At 34.5% G+C, this 19,270-nt stretch overlaps 2 protein-coding genes across 5 annotated transcripts; one reads left to right on the top strand and one right to left on the bottom strand.

The window, feature by feature from the left end:
- LOC111801142 (protein NPGR2-like) lies at window positions 1-5,277 on the bottom strand. Of its 4 annotated transcripts, none has more exons than XM_023685132.1 (6): window positions 4,821-5,277; window positions 3,292-3,568; window positions 2,733-2,985; window positions 1,399-2,615; window positions 981-1,134; window positions 1-642 (listed from the first exon to the last, which is right to left on the bottom strand). In XM_023685132.1, the coding sequence occupies exons 2-6, from the start codon at window positions 3,544-3,546 to the stop codon at window positions 323-325; spliced, it is 2,199 nt and encodes a 732-aa protein (XP_023540900.1). In that variant the 5' UTR covers window positions 3,547-3,568; window positions 4,821-5,277; the 3' UTR covers window positions 1-322. The 4 variants fall into 4 exon arrangements, with proteins under 4 accessions (XP_023540900.1, XP_023540902.1, XP_023540901.1 ...); XM_023685134.1 differs by having other exon boundaries at window positions 4,934-5,277; XM_023685133.1 differs by lacking the exon at window positions 4,821-5,277 and adding an exon at window positions 4,133-4,593.
- A 5,320-nt stretch (window positions 5,278-10,597) lies between these two features.
- On the top strand, window positions 10,598-10,978 carry LOC111800062. The gene has a single exon (XM_023683642.1). It carries the CDS (start codon window positions 10,598-10,600, stop codon window positions 10,976-10,978), a length of 381 nt encoding a protein of 126 aa, XP_023539410.1.
- Window positions 10,979-19,270: the final 8,292 nt, after the last annotated feature.

The following is a 19,270-nucleotide window of genomic DNA, read 5'->3' as shown; positions in this document are numbered from 1 at the left end:
TGAAGCAATGAAGAAGAAAACTCATTGACTTGGGGAACAATGTTTCCCTAATTCACTTTACAAATCAAACTTCCAAATTGTGATGTTTATATTTCTATAGAAAGAAAAAAAAAAAAAAAAAACACAAGAAGGTTGGCTAGAAAACTAACAGCCTATGTATTTTTGCTTTTCTATTTACACACTACTTTGTGCCAATCATCTATTTACTATTGTTCCTAATCCCGAAGAAGAAAATGCAGCAAGCAAATGGAAGATCTGAGTAAACCTGTGGAACTAAGACAGCAAAATCCAACTTCTCTACGAGAAAGAAGGCAAGTTTTCATCATCTGAAAGGTTCAACTGGAGCTGACTCTTCAAGCAGAGTTGCAGCCTCAAAACATTCGGCAGCCTCCAGCACGGATGCCCCGACATCAGCTTTGTATAGCAACCCGAGATTGTACCATGCAGATGGGTTTGCTCGATCAAGTCGAAGGGCGTCGGTTAACAAGCTTCTTACCACAGGAAATGACTGCCTGCCGCCCAGTTGTTGGAGAAGACGGGCAGTTGATATCATGCTGGGAACATGGTTAGGATCGATGTCTAATCCTTTGTTGTATGCTTGCAAAGCATCTCGTGGGAGACCCTTAGACTCATACAGTAAACCTACCAGATTCATCAAGTTACGAATTCATTATTGAGTGTAAAAGATATCAAGGCTCCAGGGGATGTTCTTAACCAACACTATTTTTCTAGTTACGATCCAAAAGAAACCATTGGCCTCTATTTTTCTTCACTAAAAAATGCCCACAAAAGAGAATCATAACTAAACTAAATGCTTTCTGAAGACGTAACTCGGTAATCTTTAACATGGGACTTCTAAGCAATTTCTTAGCATCATGAAGAAGGTAGATCAAGTAATTGATTAAAAAATAAAATGGAATGAGGAGAACATTAGATGGGAAAGTATTTGAGCCACAAAAGTAAATGGGGATGATGTTTACCTCTGGAATACCATTTAGCAGCAGAATATGGATTGATTGCCTGCAATTTTGATAGGCAGATCTCAGCATCCCGCCACTGAGACAAGCTTGTGTAAATATTGGCCAAATCATTCCATGTTTCTATTTCCAGACTTCTGTCAGATGTTCTCACATCCTGTATTAAGGTGAAACAAAGCAATAAATAATAAATGAACTAACTTGTATTAACTCAGCTTGATGGTTATAGTAATACAAGTGAGAAGGCACCAAATCCGGTCTCTCAAACCTCATAGACATTTTAAAAGAAAAGAAAATTCAGTTTCATGCGAGCTGGAGGAAGAGAACTTCCAGATACCAAAACATTAATCCACAAGAACTCAGTGAAATGTCAATAACAATACAAGAAAAAGCTTTGATCTTACGAAATTGAATCCCTTACCTTTGAAAGCATCTTTCCAACTCCACTACTTTTAGTCCGGACTCGAATTATAGCAAGAAGATGAGTGTATGTTTCTATACTGCTCTTTAACTGGCCCTGTGCAATCTGGAGCTTAGCTTTAGTTCGTAAGAGTTCGCCCTGTTCCCACTTCCCTGTCTGCTCAAGAGCAGCGTTGAGTACAGTCTCTGCATCCCCAAACCGTTTCTGGGAAGACAATATTCTGGCCAAGAGGATGTACGACTTCACACTAGACCCAGCCTCGAGTTTCACTAGCTGTTTTGCGTAGTATAGAGCTATATCCAGCTTCCTCTGTTCAGCATATTCAAGACAAAGATGATACACAATGAATGGATCCCTTTGTTTCATCAGTTGCTCAGCGGTTTGTAGTGCCTTGAGTGCCTCAGATTGCTTCAAAGTTTTAAGAGAATCAGAAGCAATTGATTTGGATATGGCTGACAGTAATACACCATGTAAGCAATTAGCAATAGAAACCATCTGGATGCATCTACCACCCAGTTCCGAAAGCACTCTCAATATGTAAGTCACCCCCTCATCGAGACAAACCAAATTCTCTCCACAGAGCTTTGAAGCTAACAACAATTCCAGTAAGCAGTCTACATTATCTTTGTTATTCAAGAAGTTCTTCAAAAGGTTCAACGCAACTAAGCTTTTACCTTCCCCGTAGTAACAAAGAGCTAGTGTCCAGTACTTCTCTTTCCTTCCTATAGTTCCTGGAGGCAATTGTTCAACCTCATTAGCTAAAGCACCAAATTCCCCAACAATAGACATTGCAAACGAGAGATGCTCTGTTATTGATGGGTCCCATACAACCAATCCATGTATATACTTTCCCAACAGATCCATTAACAGAAGAATGGCCTCTTCCATATTATTTCTCGGCACAAATGAGCTTTCCATCTGCAAACGGAGATTGGGAGGACTTGCATCACAACCACTATAGAGAAGGAAAATTGCAAACTCTTTTTCTATCTTTGCTCTAGTTTCCATTTCTAGATTCCATTGGTAAATAAGGGCACGCCTGTATGACAAGATAGATTCTTCTGGAGACCCGGCAGATTTCCACAATTCTGGAAGCAATTCAACAGCCTTTGTTAGTGTCCCTTGCAATTTACAATCATTGGCGAAATTTTCAGGTAAGCCTTCTGGTAATGCAGATTCAACAGTGTCTAAAAGTAGTTTGCAAGATTTTGCTGCCTCTGCAGATTATAAACAAAAAAGGGAAAAAATATGAATACAGATGGGGAAGAAAGAGGATCCTTCGAAAATCTTCAAGCAGCAGGGGGAGAGAGAGAGAGAGAGAGAAGAGAAGATACCTACAAACCTTCCTAAACCCTGTAATGATTTTGCTTTCAGAAAAATAGCTTCAAGAAGTAAACTAATGGCATGCATAGACATAGTAGGCACAACATCACTTTGTGATTGCCGTCTATTTTGTTCATATCTCGTTGAAATGGAAGCTTTTATCCTGGAAATTACAGCAACAATGTCTATTCCTTCAAAAACATGAAGAGCAGCTTCTATGTTACCCTTTTGGTACTCGAGCCTTCCAAGTAAAGCACGTGCTTCCTAGAAAATTAAAAGGTACTGTAGCTCACTTTCAACAACAGCAAACATGATATTTCAAAAAATTGTTGTGGACTATCATATTCTAATATCCAATAGAATTGTACATGGTCAAATGGCTGCATCCAGGGCGATTGAATCTATAAGAAATTTGAAGAAATACTTATATAGACACTATCTTCTGCCTCATGAAAGTACTTTTTTCAGGTGATGTCCTCAACAAAAGACACAATGAGGTAATCCTATAACACAGTGAATTTCTTGCTTCTTTCCATAAAACAGTGGTTTCATTATTGACGAGAGACAAACCTCATAATTCAGATAACCACTCTCACGAAGAGATGATTCAGCTTCTTCAATGTTGGCATTATCCACCTTCGGTTCCACCTCCCCAGTACGTGATGAAAAACCACTGGCTGAATAGTCTCGAGTTGCCAGAGAATCTGATGAATGCATCATTTCATCCACTTTTAATTGATCCCCTGAACGAATACAGTTTATCATCTTGCTAAATTTACTCTTGAGGCGTAAAATTTGCTCATTCATCCAGGCCTTTGCTCTCATGGTGGCTCATTCCACCGAAAATCTGTGAAAACAGATCAAATAAAAGGGAGAGAGGGAGAGGATTAGAACTTCTCACAAACCAGTTTCAGTAATATGGCACGCACTTCAAAATTTGAGCATATTACGAAAATTAAACACTCAATACTCAATCAATAAACACGAAGTGTTCAAGCAATAGGAGAAATGAATGGTTTAGAAGTGGAGAAGAGTCAACTCAATTCCCAAATAGAACTTTCCAGTTCTTTTCCTTCCAATTATTTGTTCTAAAATACCTCCTAGCATATAGAAACCCATCCATTCCAGCAAAACTTTCTACAACTCGATAAATACCTGGAAAGCTTCGAATATTAAGCACGAATGAAACGCATTACTGGTGAAGAACAGGGAAATGGGGGGAATTACACAGAAAAACACAAGCAGTGGCAAAATGAATTCGAACTCAATATAAGTAGACATCATAATGAAGCAAAGTTGTATGATTACCAAAGCTAAAAAAGAAGAAAAAAAAAGAAAGAGAAACCCACAGGAGCATCATGAACTAGAGCTAATGCGATCAGAACAAACATCAACAAAAGAAAAGTAAGACCTTTTTCCCAAGTAAAGTCATCGACCGAGCCCACAAAACACGAACTCCACCGTGCATTCTCCAATCCTCTCAAAAAGAAGCCATCAAACTTATCTTCCTAAGCAAGAATCCAAGGTCTCAATGACTTTTCTTTCTGGGATTTTTTAAAATTGTGTTTTCCTTTCGGCAGAGTACAAATTTGTATTCAAAGTCAAAACACAGGCATGGAATCCTGAATATGTACAATACGCATTAAGTTCTCCCTTCAACGTGTGAACACGCATGATTTTCTTCTTAATTTTTTAATCACTTAGAATAAAATAAAATAATGAACAACTTCCAATGAGAATCAATATGCAGGGCCCAGTTAGAATAGAAATCCCTCCCTTACAAGTCAACAATTGCCCTAATACCGAAGGAACTGATTTCATTAACATTTTATTCATTCTCTGTTCCTTCGTTACACGATAGAACAAGACAGAAAAACCTTCATCTCGAAAACTCCGCATCGAGAAAGAAATTATAAAATTAGACTCGCGTATTTCAAAATTTAGGTCAAAAACGAAATCATAAAATTCCTTTAGCTCACTGTTACTGAAAAGTGCGAATAAAGACGAATCATCGGATATGAGTAAAATCAAGAGGCAGTGACTGGTGAAAGAATGAATGAGAATGATTCGAAAGTAAAAGAACCTACTATCTTACTTACCAAAGTGGAGCACAAGCTGTTTTCCATTGAAATGATTAAATGAATTTACAGCCGCATGAAGAGCAAGGACATCAGTCTAAAACATGCCTACTAAAAGGAAAAGCGCCTTACACAATTTATCTCCTGCATCTGTAATAATTGAATTGAATTCACAATGCTCGTTTGCTTCGGATTTCAGCCAAATGATTGTGATTCTTCCTCCCGAACTTTGAATTCGCTTGGTGTCGACTCTCGGACTGGTGAGCTCCGCCGAAGTAGAACGAGTGCGATTGAGATTTGAAATGTTTGCGTATATGTATTCTTGATCATTTTGAATGTTTGTGCCGCCATTTTCTTTATTTTGAGCTCTGTTCTTTTGTCTTCAACGGCGATCGTAATGGATCAATGGCAATCTGGATTTGCTGTCCCTCGATCTTCCCGCCATGACCATCCCAAAATTCAATCCTTATAAACCCTCTTACCCAAAAAGGAAAATAAAAAGCATCTTTTATCCTAAAGTATATAAATAAATTTAAATATCTTTTTATAAGCATAAAATTTCAATTTTTATCAATTTTTACCAATTTAATATATTTTAATCAAATTGGCTTTTTTTTTTTTTTTTTTTTTTTTTTTTTTTTTTTTNGGAAAATAAAAAGCATCTTTTATCCTAAAGTATATAAATAAATTTAAATATATTTTTATAAGCATAAAATTTCAATTTTTATCAATTTTTACCAATTTAAAATAATTTGCCATCATTAATCTCGAGATTTCANAAACCCAAAAAAGCAAAAATCTCAATTAATTTGTCACTAATTTAAAATAATTTGCCATCATTAATCTCGAGATTTCAAAAAAAAAATTAATCCAATTCTCAAAATTTATAGCACGTAACTACTGTTAGACGAACACGACTCTTCACAATGGTATGATATTGTCCATTTTGAGTCTAAGCTCTCATGGCTTTGCTTTGGGCTTCCCAAGGCCTAATACCAATGAAGTTAGTGTTTCTCACTTATAAATTCATGATCATTCCCTAAATTAGCCGATGTGGGACTTTCATCATCGAACAACTACGAATCACGTATCGGAGGTTTGAAGCCATCTTGACTCGCCCAAAAAGAGAAGGGTTTTTTTCGTCTAGAGTAGAAAAATCTTGATCGGGATAACGTACCCAAAGCTAAAAGCGGTACGGGTATTGTGTTCTCTTTAGTGTTAAAGAAAGGGAAAGGAAGCATCTGCAAAGGTTCCTAATATTTGGGCCTACATTGCCTTTTAGCCCAACACAAAACTGGGCCAATTTCCAGATCACCAAGATTGTGACTCGTGGGCCCACTACAATAACTTTAATTTATTCAGAAATAATCCAAAATTACTTATTTATATATATATATATATTTTTAATTGCCTTTTCTTTTTCAAATTAAAATTCGTTTTATTCATCTTGATCACATTTTTTTCATTTTAATTTTATGAAACTTAAGAATCATGAATAATTTAATAAATTTGTAATTTTTTTTAATTTCATTTAAATTTTATTTAAGTATTTTTTCTTTTACGTCATCTTAATACTTAGAGTCGGGTTTTACCCATTTGTCGTTCAATCTATTAAAAAATTATTTTTATTCTTTTATTATTTAAAGTTGAGGATTTATATAAAATATTTTTTTAATTAAATATAATTAAATAAAGGTAACTTTTAACCCGAATTAAAGTTGAATGTGAGTCTATATTTGATTTAAGTTTATTATAAAAAAAGACAGATAGTCGAAAAAAAAAAAATATGTGTATTACCAAATTTGTAGCAATGAAAACATTTTTTTTTTCATATTTTGTGTCATTTAAAACAAAAAAACAAAATAAAAAATTAAAATTTTCTTTAATTTTTAAAATGTAAAAGGCAAAAAGCTCCAAAAAGCTTCGTAGTTTGAATAAAGGGGAATCCAACGGCGGAGGATTGATTTCGATCGTCTTGATTCTTATGTGGCACGTTATAGGCTTTTGAACACAGGTCTGCTATTTTTCGAATNCTACGAATCACGTATCGGAGGTTTGAAGCCATCTTGACTCGCCCAAAAAGAGAAGGGTTTTTTTCGTCTAGAGTAGAAAAATCTTGATCGGGATAACGTACCCAAAGCTAAAAGCGGTACGGNCTTTTTCACTTATAAATTCATGATCATTCCCTAAATTAGCCGATGTGGGACTTTCATCATCGAACAACTACGAATCACGTATCGGAGGTTTGAAGCCATCTTGACTCGCCCAAAAAGAGAAGGGTTTTTTTCGTCTAGAGTAGAAAAATCTTGATCGGGATAACGTACCCAAAGCTAAAAGCGGTACGGGTATTGTGTTCTCTTTAGTGTTAAAGAAAGGGAAAGGAAGCATCTGCAAAGGTTCCTAATATTTGGGCCTACATTGCCTTTTAGCCCAACACAAAACTGGGCCAATTTCCAGATCACCAAGATTGTGACTCGTGGGCCCACTACAATAACTTTAATTTATTCAGAAATAATCCAAAATTACTTATTTATATATATTTTTTTTTAATTGCCTTTTCTTTTTCAAATTAAAATTCGTTTTATTCATCTTGATCACATTTTTTTCATTTTAATTTTATGAAACTTAAGAATCATGAATAATTTAATAAATTTGTAATTTTTTTTAATTTCATTTAAATTTTATTTAAGTATTTTTTCTTTTACGTCATCTTAATACTTAGAGTCGGGTTTTACCCATTTGTGGTTCGATCTATTAAAGGTAACTTTTAACTGAAATTAAAGTTGAATGTGTGTCTATATTTGGTTTGAGTTTATTATAAAAAAAGACAGATAATCGAAAAAAACATGTGTATTACCAAATTTGTAGCAATGAAAACATTTTTTTTTCATATTTTGTGTCATTTAAAACAAAAAAAACAAAATAAAAAATTAAAATTTTCTTAATTTTTAAATGTAAAAGGCAAAAAGCTCCAAAAAGCTTCGTAGTTTGAATAAAGGGGAATCCAACGGCGGAGGATTGATTTCGATCGTCTTGATTCTTATGTGGCACATTATAGGCTTTTGAACACAGGTCTGCTATTTTTCGAATCCCACGTGGCAAATCTTGATAGCTTGATCAGTGAACGCCAAGGCTAGAGAAATATTTTTCATGCTTATCCTACTCAAAGTTGGCACTCTGTAATTACGACACGTGTAAAAATAGCTAATAAAAGGCGGATATATCCATAGGTAACTTTTATGGAAGCGTTAACAAAACTAATTAATGAAAACTCTTTTTAAACCCACTACTGAATTTATATTATTGAGTAAATTATATTAATTGAGATATATTTATACATTTTATATAATTATAATAATTTATTAACAAAGTAATAAAAATAATTAAAAAAATATGCATGTATGAATAATTATTACATTTGAATACTTAATTTATTTTGTTCGTTATCATTTGTTATTATTAATTAACAAATGTGGGATTTTGAAGTGTTCTATGAACTAAAATGGACAATATCTAATGTAGGTTTACACTAAGGTAGTTACAAATGGAATCAAAACTAGACATCGAGCGGTGTGCTAGCCAGAACATTAGACCCTCAAGAGGGTGAGTTCTGAAATCTCACATTTGTTAGAGTGAGAAATGAATCATTTCTTGTAAGGGTGTGAAAATTCCTTCTTAGTAGATGATTTTTAAAATCGTGAGGCTGACGGTAATACGTAGTAGGTCTACTCTGAACACGACAACTTCTCACAAGGCACAAGTCATGTGGATCGAGAGGAGGACAGGGTTTCACACAATAACTCAAGATTGAGAGAATTATTTCCCGAGAAACTTAAATTCCAAACTCTAGAATCTCTAGCTGTGATGTCCCAGATTGGTTGGGGAGGAGAACAAATCATCATTTATAAGGGTGTGGAAACCTTACCATAACAGACCCGTTTTAAAGCCTTAAGAGGAGCCCGAAAGGGAAAGTCCAAAGAGGACAATATCTGCTAGTGGTGGGCCTGGGTCGTTACATTAGAACCAACTTGTCGATGTCCGAATCGATGTATGTAATCATGAATTCAATTCCAATGAAGTATTCCGTTTGTATTCACTGGTAGGATGAGTTGGAAGCCGCCGGCCGCCGGATTCTGGGAACTCAATGTCTTGGTCGGAGAAGCACAAGAGTGGTTTAGGGTATTATGGTCTTTGCGCCCAGCAATTAAGGCAAGCGTTAATTATTAAGTAAATTAAATCCAATTAAAACAACCTGTCTATAAATAGCAGGTAGGTTTAGTACAATTTTTATTCATTTTATTTTTATTTTCAAATAATCTAATTGCATTAAATCCATTCTCCCTTTTCAATTCTATAACATTATGGTTGGATTATTAACGCAACATTAAATTAAACTAAATTAATGTTAATTAATCAAAATCATAAAAGGTTTGAATATTCAAAGATAAATTACAATTCTTTTATTTAAAATTTATGTTTATCTTTTAAATTCATCGACATTTGAAATAATAATTAAAAAAAAAAACAGAATTTATACTTTAGTCGTAATATTCTCCTTTTCCATTTCCGCCCCTCTTTTTAATGAATATTAGCTTTATTCTTATGGATGGGCAATATAGTAAAACTTTGGAATCTTTTGGATTAAATGGTAAATTGGGATTGATTGTGACATCTACAATCTAAAGTCAGTGGTTTCTATTCTTTGTTCGTACACAAATTTCTTTTCTTGTCTATTCTATCATTTTTTTTTTCAAAATTTCCATTTTATATAGTAAATATATTAAATAATTAATTTTTATTATTAGTATTTTGTGAAAGGACGAAATAACGAGAATATATACGAAGAGTCGATAATTATATTTATTGTAATGGTCTAAATATTGTATACGTAAATATAAATAGTAATTAAATAAATAAATTTCTTTTTGGTAAGTAATTAATAGTATGTTATAATATTTAAAATTTAAGTTTTTCAAAATTATTTAAAATAATATTAAAAAAATTAAAAAAAGACATATATATATATATATATATATATATATATCTAAATATAAAGTGGAGCCGGACCATGCCCCGATCCGCGGAGAAGAAAGAATAAATATAAAGGGCATTTTCCAAGGGTATTTCCGGTATTTCCGGTTAGAAGAGGGGTATAATTGGAAAGGTGTGCCAGATAAAAGCAGGGGCCTCGGCTTCGCCGCATTCTCTCTCCCTTGCCCACTCTTTCCTCTCTCTCTTTTCTCTCTTCCCTTCTCTCTCCTTCGAATTCTTTTTTGTAATCTGAACGGAATTTTTCTTGGTCAGCCGTCATCTCCGTCGTTCGCCGGGTGGCGCCACCGGTAAACTGCCGTCCGTACGGCGATCCAACCAGTGCCCTCAGGTTCCATCCGCCACCATCTGGATCCGATTTCACCTAAACATTGACCCCGTTTTCCCCAGCTTTTATTAAGTTTTTATTCCCAATTATTAAAAAAAGGAAAAGAAAGAAAATTATATATATATATATATATATATATTTTTTTTTTTTTTTCCTTTTCCTTTTAAAAAATTGTAGTCGCTTTCAATCCTTTTCCCTTTCTCGCCTTATCTATCAAGTGTGTGAGGGTATCATTTTTTACCGTGCCCACTATCCCTCATTCTTTTTTTTACTTTTTAACCTTTCGTCAAAATTTTCAGGAATAAAAAGTTCACAAAATCTTGTTAGACGATTTTGCCCCTGGGAATATCAACTTCCTACGGTTTTGCCACGGGGGCCTAGCTTGCTGGCATTTAACAAAGGGCCGAGAAAAAAAAGGCAAATGAGTTTCCATTGCCACAGCCGTGGGCTGTTATCAGCTGGGCCGTCAAGAAAGCGGAAGGAGCCGTCGGCTCTTAAAGCCGGTGAGCAGCCAGTTACGTCGAACCGGCTTCTGGCCGGGTACATGGCTTACGAGTTTCTGACTAAAGGAACCATCTTGGGCAGGAAGTTCGACCCGGATCGAGCCGAAGCAAGCCCATTCCCGACCATCGCCGCCGCTCAGTACAAGAAGCCGAAGACAGAAGCCGCGCCGCCGGAGATCATCAAGAAAGAGCATCAGATTCAGAGCTACACCGACGTGGCGACCATTTTGAAGACGGATAAGGCCCAGATATCCGGCATCGTTAACCCGACCCAACTGGCTCGGTGGCTTTCCAAATAACGAAACCAAAACGTCCGCCACATGGCGAAATCCTATTGGTCAGCACTATATTCCTTCTTCTCCACGTCATATTTGACCGAGTCTTCGGGGTCACTGACCATTAAAGGTAACAGTCTCACTGAAAACTCTATGATTTTCCCACGGCCGGCGGCGGAAAAAACAGAGGACAGTGGTTGATTAGTTCTTGTTAGATCGATCTTATCTCTGTTGGGTTCTTCTTTTTTTTTTTTTGTTTTTTTTTTTTTTTTGGTTTGTTGAAAATCAATGAGGATATATATGATATGATTATAATTATGAGCGTATATATTTATTGTAAATGTGAATGGCTATGTGCATGGATGACAAGGGGCAGAATTGAAATGGAGGTTTTAAATGGAAGCATTTTCATTCTTGAACCCTAGCCATGGTCAACCAACCTATAAATGTGCCACCATAATTTGGTTCACTCGCTCTTAAGTTTTCAATCATGAACAATCAACTAATAGTTTTTCTTGGCATTGAATTGTATATGGTAGATTCAATTCAAAGAAGATCGGGATATGATATCAATTATCGTGTTTGAGTGGAATTGTGAGATCCCACATCGATTAGAGAGAGGAATTAGTGTTAGCGAGGACGTTGGGCACCGAAAGTGGTGAATTGTGAGATCCCACGTTGATTGGAGAGGGGAACGAGTGCCAATGAGGACGTTAGGCCCCAAAGGAGGTAAATTGTGAAATCCCACGTTGATTGGAGAGGGGAGCGAGTCCCGACGAGAACGATGTGCCTCGAAGAGGGTGGATTGTGAGATCGCACATTGGTTGGAGAGGGGAACAAAACATTCTTTACAAAGCTGTGCCTCTAAGAGGGTGAATTCTAAGCTTAATGGTACAATTAGAGATTCACAAGGCCAAAAAGTCAACCGAATAGCAAAGAACGCTTTAAATAAACGAAACTCATCCAACTAAAAAGATACATAATACAAATGTAGCCTAGCTCAACTCAACATAACTTCGACCTAACTCGACCAGCTTAACTTGTCGTGTCGGTTAGATGGCTGACGTGGACTTGGAACGAACTCTTGCATTTGTATGAAGGCCCATAGTTGGGCGTGGTTGGAAGTTGGGCCAATATAGATCACAAGAACACATAGCTCCCCCAAGCCCACGTTTGAAACAATTAATGATTATATAAATAAAAAAAAACAAATATTATGATTACATCATGATTACGCAATTATTATGTAAAATAAAAATTATGAAATTGAAAAACTCAAATAATTATATAAATAAGTAGCACCCACGAAAGTTGGAATAAATGAAATGGACTGAACTATTCGGTATCATTACCACCACATCCCAAACCATTGGCTACTCATTCATAACTATATATAAATTAATATATAGTTTTTATTTTTTATATTATTTGCCAATATATATATATATAAATTATGGGACAAAAAAAAGCTTTCCTATCCTATAATAGCCCAAACTCACCGCTAGTAGATATTGTTCGCTTTGACTCGTTATGTATCGTCATTAGTCTCACGATTTCAAAATGCATCTACTAGCAAAAGGTTTCTATATAAGTAATCTTTCGTTTCCATCTCCAATTGATGTGAGATCTCACAGTCCACCCCCTACACCGGTGTCTAACTCCGATACATTTGGTAACAACCTAAGCCCATTAGGGTTTTAAAACGCGTCTACGAGGAAAAGATTTCTACACCCTTATAAAAAATATTTCATACCCCTCTTCAATCGATGTAGAATCTCACACATCATCAGTGATAGCAGTGGACATTTCTCACAAAAAGAATCTTCAATACCAATCATTTCGTGTTTTTGTTGTCCTAAATGAATGAAATAAGTTGATGGGGGGAGAGCCAATGGGACATAGATTCTGTTTGTAAAGAAACNTCGTGTTTTTGTTGTCCTAAATGAATGAAATAAGTTGATGGGGGGGGGGAGAGCCAATGGGACATAGATTCTGTTTGTAAAGAAACAAAGGCAATAATGGTAAATGGAGGAAGTGATTAATAAATACAAGGGGTCACTCAAGAAAAGATTGAGGCATTGGAAATGAGTAGCAAATTGAAAGGCAAGAACATGGGAATGAGTAGCAAATTGAAAGGCAAGAACATGGGAATGAGTAGCAAATTGAAAGGCAAGAACATGGGGTTTGTACAAATGGCTCAATAATATCAGTGCATGATCTTTGTTGAGCTAATCAGGTTTGTTTGGCCCTTTGGGATTCCAAAAGCCTTCTATTTGTTGTGTGTCTCATATTCATCAACAACAACATATCCCTATCCCTATATTGTTCTTTCAAATCTTCCTATCAAAACATATCAAAATGGGTACTAAATTAATTATTAATTTTCATTGGTTTCTCTTTTTGTTAGCTTATATTTTATTTTATTCTCAAGATTTAGTTAGCTTATATTTTTTTTATTTGTAGGTATCAGTTGATATCTTTTATATTTATTTAAACGTCCCGAATATCAGGAAGATTGAACCATCGATTCCAATTCTATTTACTCATTTTAATTTATAATAATATTTTCAGATCTATTCACACTTTTGAGGATAGATATTGTGTCAAAGTTTAATTTTTAAAAATAAAAAAGCTAAAATCTAAATAATATATCTTTTCGTCTAAAAAAATTGGGTTGGATTGATTTTTTTTTTTTAAAAATATTTAAATTTTAAAAGATTTTAGTTATTAATGTAACATGTAGTATAGATAATAACCCAACCAGAAAACAGAGAGTTGAATCAGAAAACAGAGAGTTGAATTACTGAGAAGTTTAAAAAAAATTTGACATAAAATTATAAAGATAAATAATAAATACAATAATATTTATAAAATAGAAAATAAAACAAAATAGAGATTGAAATTCAAATTATATTTATTTTGTAGAACTTTCATACTTTAAAACGTTTTAAATCTCAATTAAAAAAAAAACAATAAAAAAAGTATATATATTATTTGAATTTTAAAAAGTAGATAATAAAACAAGTAAAGTCGCTATCTTTGACATGGGAAAGGGATATTATTATTTAATTTAGTAATTTAAATGAATTAAACCAAACATACTTCTCCAGCTTTGATTGTAAAGAAATATTATATATAATTGGGAATCTGAAACAGACATAAATTAACCTAAGATTATGGTCTTGTGGTCTTGCTGTAAAGTTGATGGAGATGACTCTGAAAGGGAAACTTACCTAATTAATTCATTTTTTAAATAAATTCCTTACCCTCTCCATTTTGACTGTTTATTTAAGTCAAATACTATTTATTATTCTCTCTCTAACACATATTAATAAATTATTTTATTTTTTCAAAAATAAAATAATAAAAAAAAGCCCCGATTCAACTTAATTATTTGAATGGTAATTTTTTTTCAATTTAATTAATTCTTTTTTTTATTTGAGTTGTTCAGATCATAATATTTATTTATTTTCAAATATTGTATTAATATTACAACTTAATTTCCATATATATTTTCAAATTTACATTTTATAAATTTTATTTTTAAAAGTTGTTCGGAGAATAAATAATTGAAAAATATCGATGAAATTAGATAAAATTATAAAAAACTTATCTTTTAAAGACTTTAAATTTTATTTTTAAAAGTTGTTGAAAAATAAATAATCGAAAGATATTGGTGAAATTAAATAAAATTGTAATTATTTTTTTAAAAATAATTAATAAATTCGAATGGGGTCAACGTCTTTATTGGTACACTATGGTTTTGATTTGGAAAGATGGTTAGGGATTGGGCCAACAAATTCGAATGGGGCCCACCATTTGATAGAGCCAACAAATCCAAATGGGGCCAACTTCTCATAGGGTCGACAAATTCGAATGGGGCTAGCGTCTTTGCTGGTACAACGAGCTAATAAATCTAAATGGGGCCCAACTGATAGGGTCAATAAATTTGATTGGGAGCCAATGGGACCCAGCTTCTTCGCTAGCACACCGCGTTTTAAAAGATTGATAGGAAAAAGTTGCTAGCTAATGGGGCACGCCGTGTTTCAAAAGATTGATAGGAAAAGGTTCCCCTCAAACCAATAAGAGATTTCACAAAAAGAAACCGAGCTAGCGGCCAATAAATTCGATTGGGGGCCAGCGCCTTCGCTAGCAACTGGGATCTCAGAAAAAAATTAAATATGAAGTCAAATGCTCTACCATTGAGCTATAAACCCAATTTTGTTAAATGTTCCCAATTCGAGAGAACTCTCCTCAGCACAACGATACAAGTTTTTGTTGAAGCAAGAACCCTTGAATCAAAGTAATTAACACCTCTTCATACGAAATTTGTATCAACCGAGAGATAAGGCTAGAATTAGATTATCTAGATCGAAGATCTAGAAGCAAGATTTGGAAACCTTATTCTAAGTTGAGTCACTCCACAATCGAACTTGATCAAAGCTTGATTGAATGACTCGGGTGCAAATCTATCACAAGAATTGATTGAAACTTAGAAATGACAAATATGATGCTCGAATTTCTAAGGGAAACGTCTCAATTTGAGATCTAAATTACATTCATCCACAAATCTAAATTTTACATAACATGGGTATTTATAGTCTCTCTTGTGGACGAAATTTATTCCCGATCCCCTTTAATCTCTACAAAAGAATAAGTCAAATTGACTGAGCTGTTTGCGCGTAGGTTTGAATTCTGTTGTTGACATATTTGAATCGACATTTTTTTTAATCTTCCTGTCAATAGGTCCATTTGGAACACCGTGATTCTTATCACTCACGAACCAACTCAATTCATATATATTTTTTTTAAATTGAGTCGATAATGAAACCAAAATTGAGTTGAGGAGAAATTTGAGACCCACTAAGCAATGCAATAGCAGCTTTTTGTAATGTAGATAGTGGAATACACCAATTTGTTAGACCAAATCACTAAATTAATCCAATTCTCAAAATTAAAGTTAAACCAAACAAAGCTTAATTGAGTAGCAGCAGCAGTAGTAGTAGTAGTGGAGGATGCATTATATTTTTCATTGGTTACTCTAAAAGTTCATTTTCAAATGGAAATATGACAAAGAAACAAGCCTTCCCCTCCAACTCTTTCTTTATTCCTTTAAAAACATTAAGAATTTTAGGTCAAACTTTCTCGATCTCGAACCCTTTTTACTCTATATCCCATTTCTTTCCCAACTTTTCGATCAAAACTATGCTTCTTCAACGCTGTCTTATTCACAAAACGTACAATTTTCGAGAATATAACTAAAATGTAACTAGATTGAGAGATCCCACATCGGAACGAACCATTCTTTATAAGGGTTATAAGGGACGAGGAAAGCCCAAAAAGGACAGTATCTAAATACTTCATGGCTTGAGAAATACGAGGCAGCAAATAGTTGGAAGGCATATGTGTTTTTGGTGTGTTGGTGACAAATGTTCGAGTCACTTTCGAGACCCAATTTGAAAGAGTACAATTCGTAGTTGTCCGTGTTGTGATTCATGATTCTGATCCCAACAAAGATGATTCCTCCAATTGCATGCATTTCTACTTCAAGATTCTCATCCACTTCAACCCTACACTCAATACCCACCTTTGTTTTTTTCCTCTCAATATCCTCTTATCCCAATACATTATTCTTTAGGGCACCCCTTCCTTTTAAGGGTTACTTTACTCCAACTTGGTACCCCTATTTCCTTTTTTAATTATACTCATGATTCTCTATATACCCAATTAGATACTCTTTTTTAGGTTGACAACGATACGTAATGGATTAAAATAGACAATATCTACTAGCGATGAGCTTAAATTGTTACAAATGGTATCATAGCTGAACACTAGACCGTGTGACAGCGAGGACACTGGATTCCTTACAAGGGTGTGNAGATTAAAACAGACAATATCTATTAGCGATGAGCTTAAATTGTTACAAATGGTATCATAGCTGAACACTGGACCGTGTGACAGCGAGGACACTGGATTCCTTACAAGGGTGTGGAAACATTAAAACCATAAGGCTGATGATGATACGTAACAGATCAAAACGGACAATATCTGCTAGCAATGGGTTTGAACTGTTATAAGTGGTACGATGTTTATTACGAGATCCCGGATTTATTGTATCTATGAAATTAGTTTTTAAATAAAAATAAAAAAAGAAAAGAGAGAAAGGTGTGTTNTCGGATTTATTGTATCTATGAAATTATTTTTTAAATAAAAATAAAAAAAGAAAAGAGAGAAAGGTGTGTTTGGAGGGTTAGTGGGTGGACACAAAAAGAGAGCATGGTTCCAACGTCATGCACACTCACAAACAAAAAGTTGGCTCAAGAGCACACCGCCCACAGTAACACCCTTCAAATCTTTTTTAATTTTAATATTTAATTTTAATATTTATATTTCCCGATAAATCTTAAATTCAAGAACTAGCTCGAGATTAAGGAGATACGAGCTCATTATTTGTAGTGTGAATCGTCGGGAAACCAGAATATTTTTATATTCATATTTAACATCTATTTTAATAAATTAAATATTTATAATTTTATGTAATTTAAATGGTAAGTTATTTTGATAAAACGAGCTAATAAATCTAAATGGGGCCCAACTGATAGGGTCAATAAATTTGATTGGGAGCCAATGGGACCCAGCTTCTTCGCTAGCACACCGCGTTTTAAAAGATTGATAGGAAAAAGTTGCTAGCTAATGGGGCACGCCGTGTTTCAAAAGATTGATAGGAAAAGGTTCCCCTCAAACCAATAAGAGATTTCACAAAAAGAAACCGAGCTAGCGGCCAATAAATTCGATTGGGGGCCAGCGCCTTCGCTAGCAACTGGGATCTCAGAAAAAAATTAAATATGAAGTCAAATGCTCTACCATTGAGCTATAAACCCAATTTTGTTAAATGTTCCCAATTCGAGAGAACTCTCCTCAGCACAACGATACAAGTTTTTGTTGAAGCAAGAACCCTTGAATCAAAGTAATTAACACCTCTTCATACGAAATTTGTATCAACCGAGAGATAAGGCTAGAATTAGATTATCTAGATCGAAGATCTAGAAGCAAGATTTGGAAACCTTATTCTAAGTTGAGTCACTCCACAATCGAACTTGATCAAAGCTTGATTGAATGACTCGGGTGCAAATCTATCACAAGAATTGATTGAAACTTAGAAATGACAAATATGATGCTCGAATTTCTAAGGGAAACGTCTCAATTTGAGATCTAAATTACATTCATCCACAAATCTAAATTTTACATAACATGGGTATTTATAGTCTCTCTTGTGGACGAAATTTATTCCCGATCCCCTTTAATCTCTACAAAAGAATAAGTCAAATTGACTGAGCTGTTTGCGCGTAGGTTTGAATTCTGTTGTTGACATATTTGAATCGACATTTTTTTTAATCTTCCTGTCAATAGGTCCATTTGGAACACCGTGATTCTTATCACTCACGAACCAACTCAATTCATATATATTTTTTTTAAATTGAGTCGATAATGAAACCAAAATTGAGTTGAGGAGAAATTTGAGACCCACTAAGCAATGCAATAGCAGCTTTTTGTAATGTAGATAGTGGAATACACCAATTTGTTAGACCAAATCACTAAATTAATCCAATTCTCAAAATTAAAGTTAAACCAAACAAAGCTTAATTGAGTAGCAGCAGCAGTAGTAGTAGTAGTGGAGGATGCATTATATTTTTCATTGGTTACTCTAAAAGTTCATTTTCAAATGGAAATATGACAAAGAAACAAGCCTTCCCCTCCAACTCTTTCTTTATTCCTTTAAAAACATTAAGAATTTTAGGTCAAACTTTCTCGATCTCGAACCCTTTTTACTCTATATCCCATTTCTTTCCCAACTTTTCGATCAAAACTATGCTTCTTCAACGCTGTCTTATTCACAAAACGTACAATTTTCGAGAATATAACTAAAATGTAACTAGATTGAGAGATCCCACATCGGAACGAACCATTCTTTATAAGGGTTATAAGGGACGAGGAAAGCCCAAAAAGGACAGTATCTAAATACTTCATGGCTTGAGAAATACGAGGCAGCAAATAGTTGGAAGGCATATGTGTTTTTGGTGTGTTGGTGACAAATGTTCGAGTCACTTTCGAGACCCAATTTGAAAGAGTACAATTCGTAGTTGTCCGTGTTGTGATTCATGATTCTGATCCCAACAAAGATGATTCCTCCAATTGCATGCATTTCTACTTCAAGATTCTCATCCACTTCAACCCTACACTCAATACCCACCTTTGTTTTTTTCCTCTCAATATCCTCTTATCCCAATACATTATTCTTTAGGGCACCCCTTCCTT

Source organism: Cucurbita pepo, chromosome LG08 (genome assembly GCF_002806865.2).
Source record: "Cucurbita pepo subsp. pepo cultivar mu-cu-16 chromosome LG08, ASM280686v2, whole genome shotgun sequence".
Taxonomy (NCBI): domain Eukaryota; kingdom Viridiplantae; phylum Streptophyta; class Magnoliopsida; order Cucurbitales; family Cucurbitaceae; genus Cucurbita; species Cucurbita pepo.
This window is presented reverse-complemented; position numbering and strand designations above follow the sequence as displayed.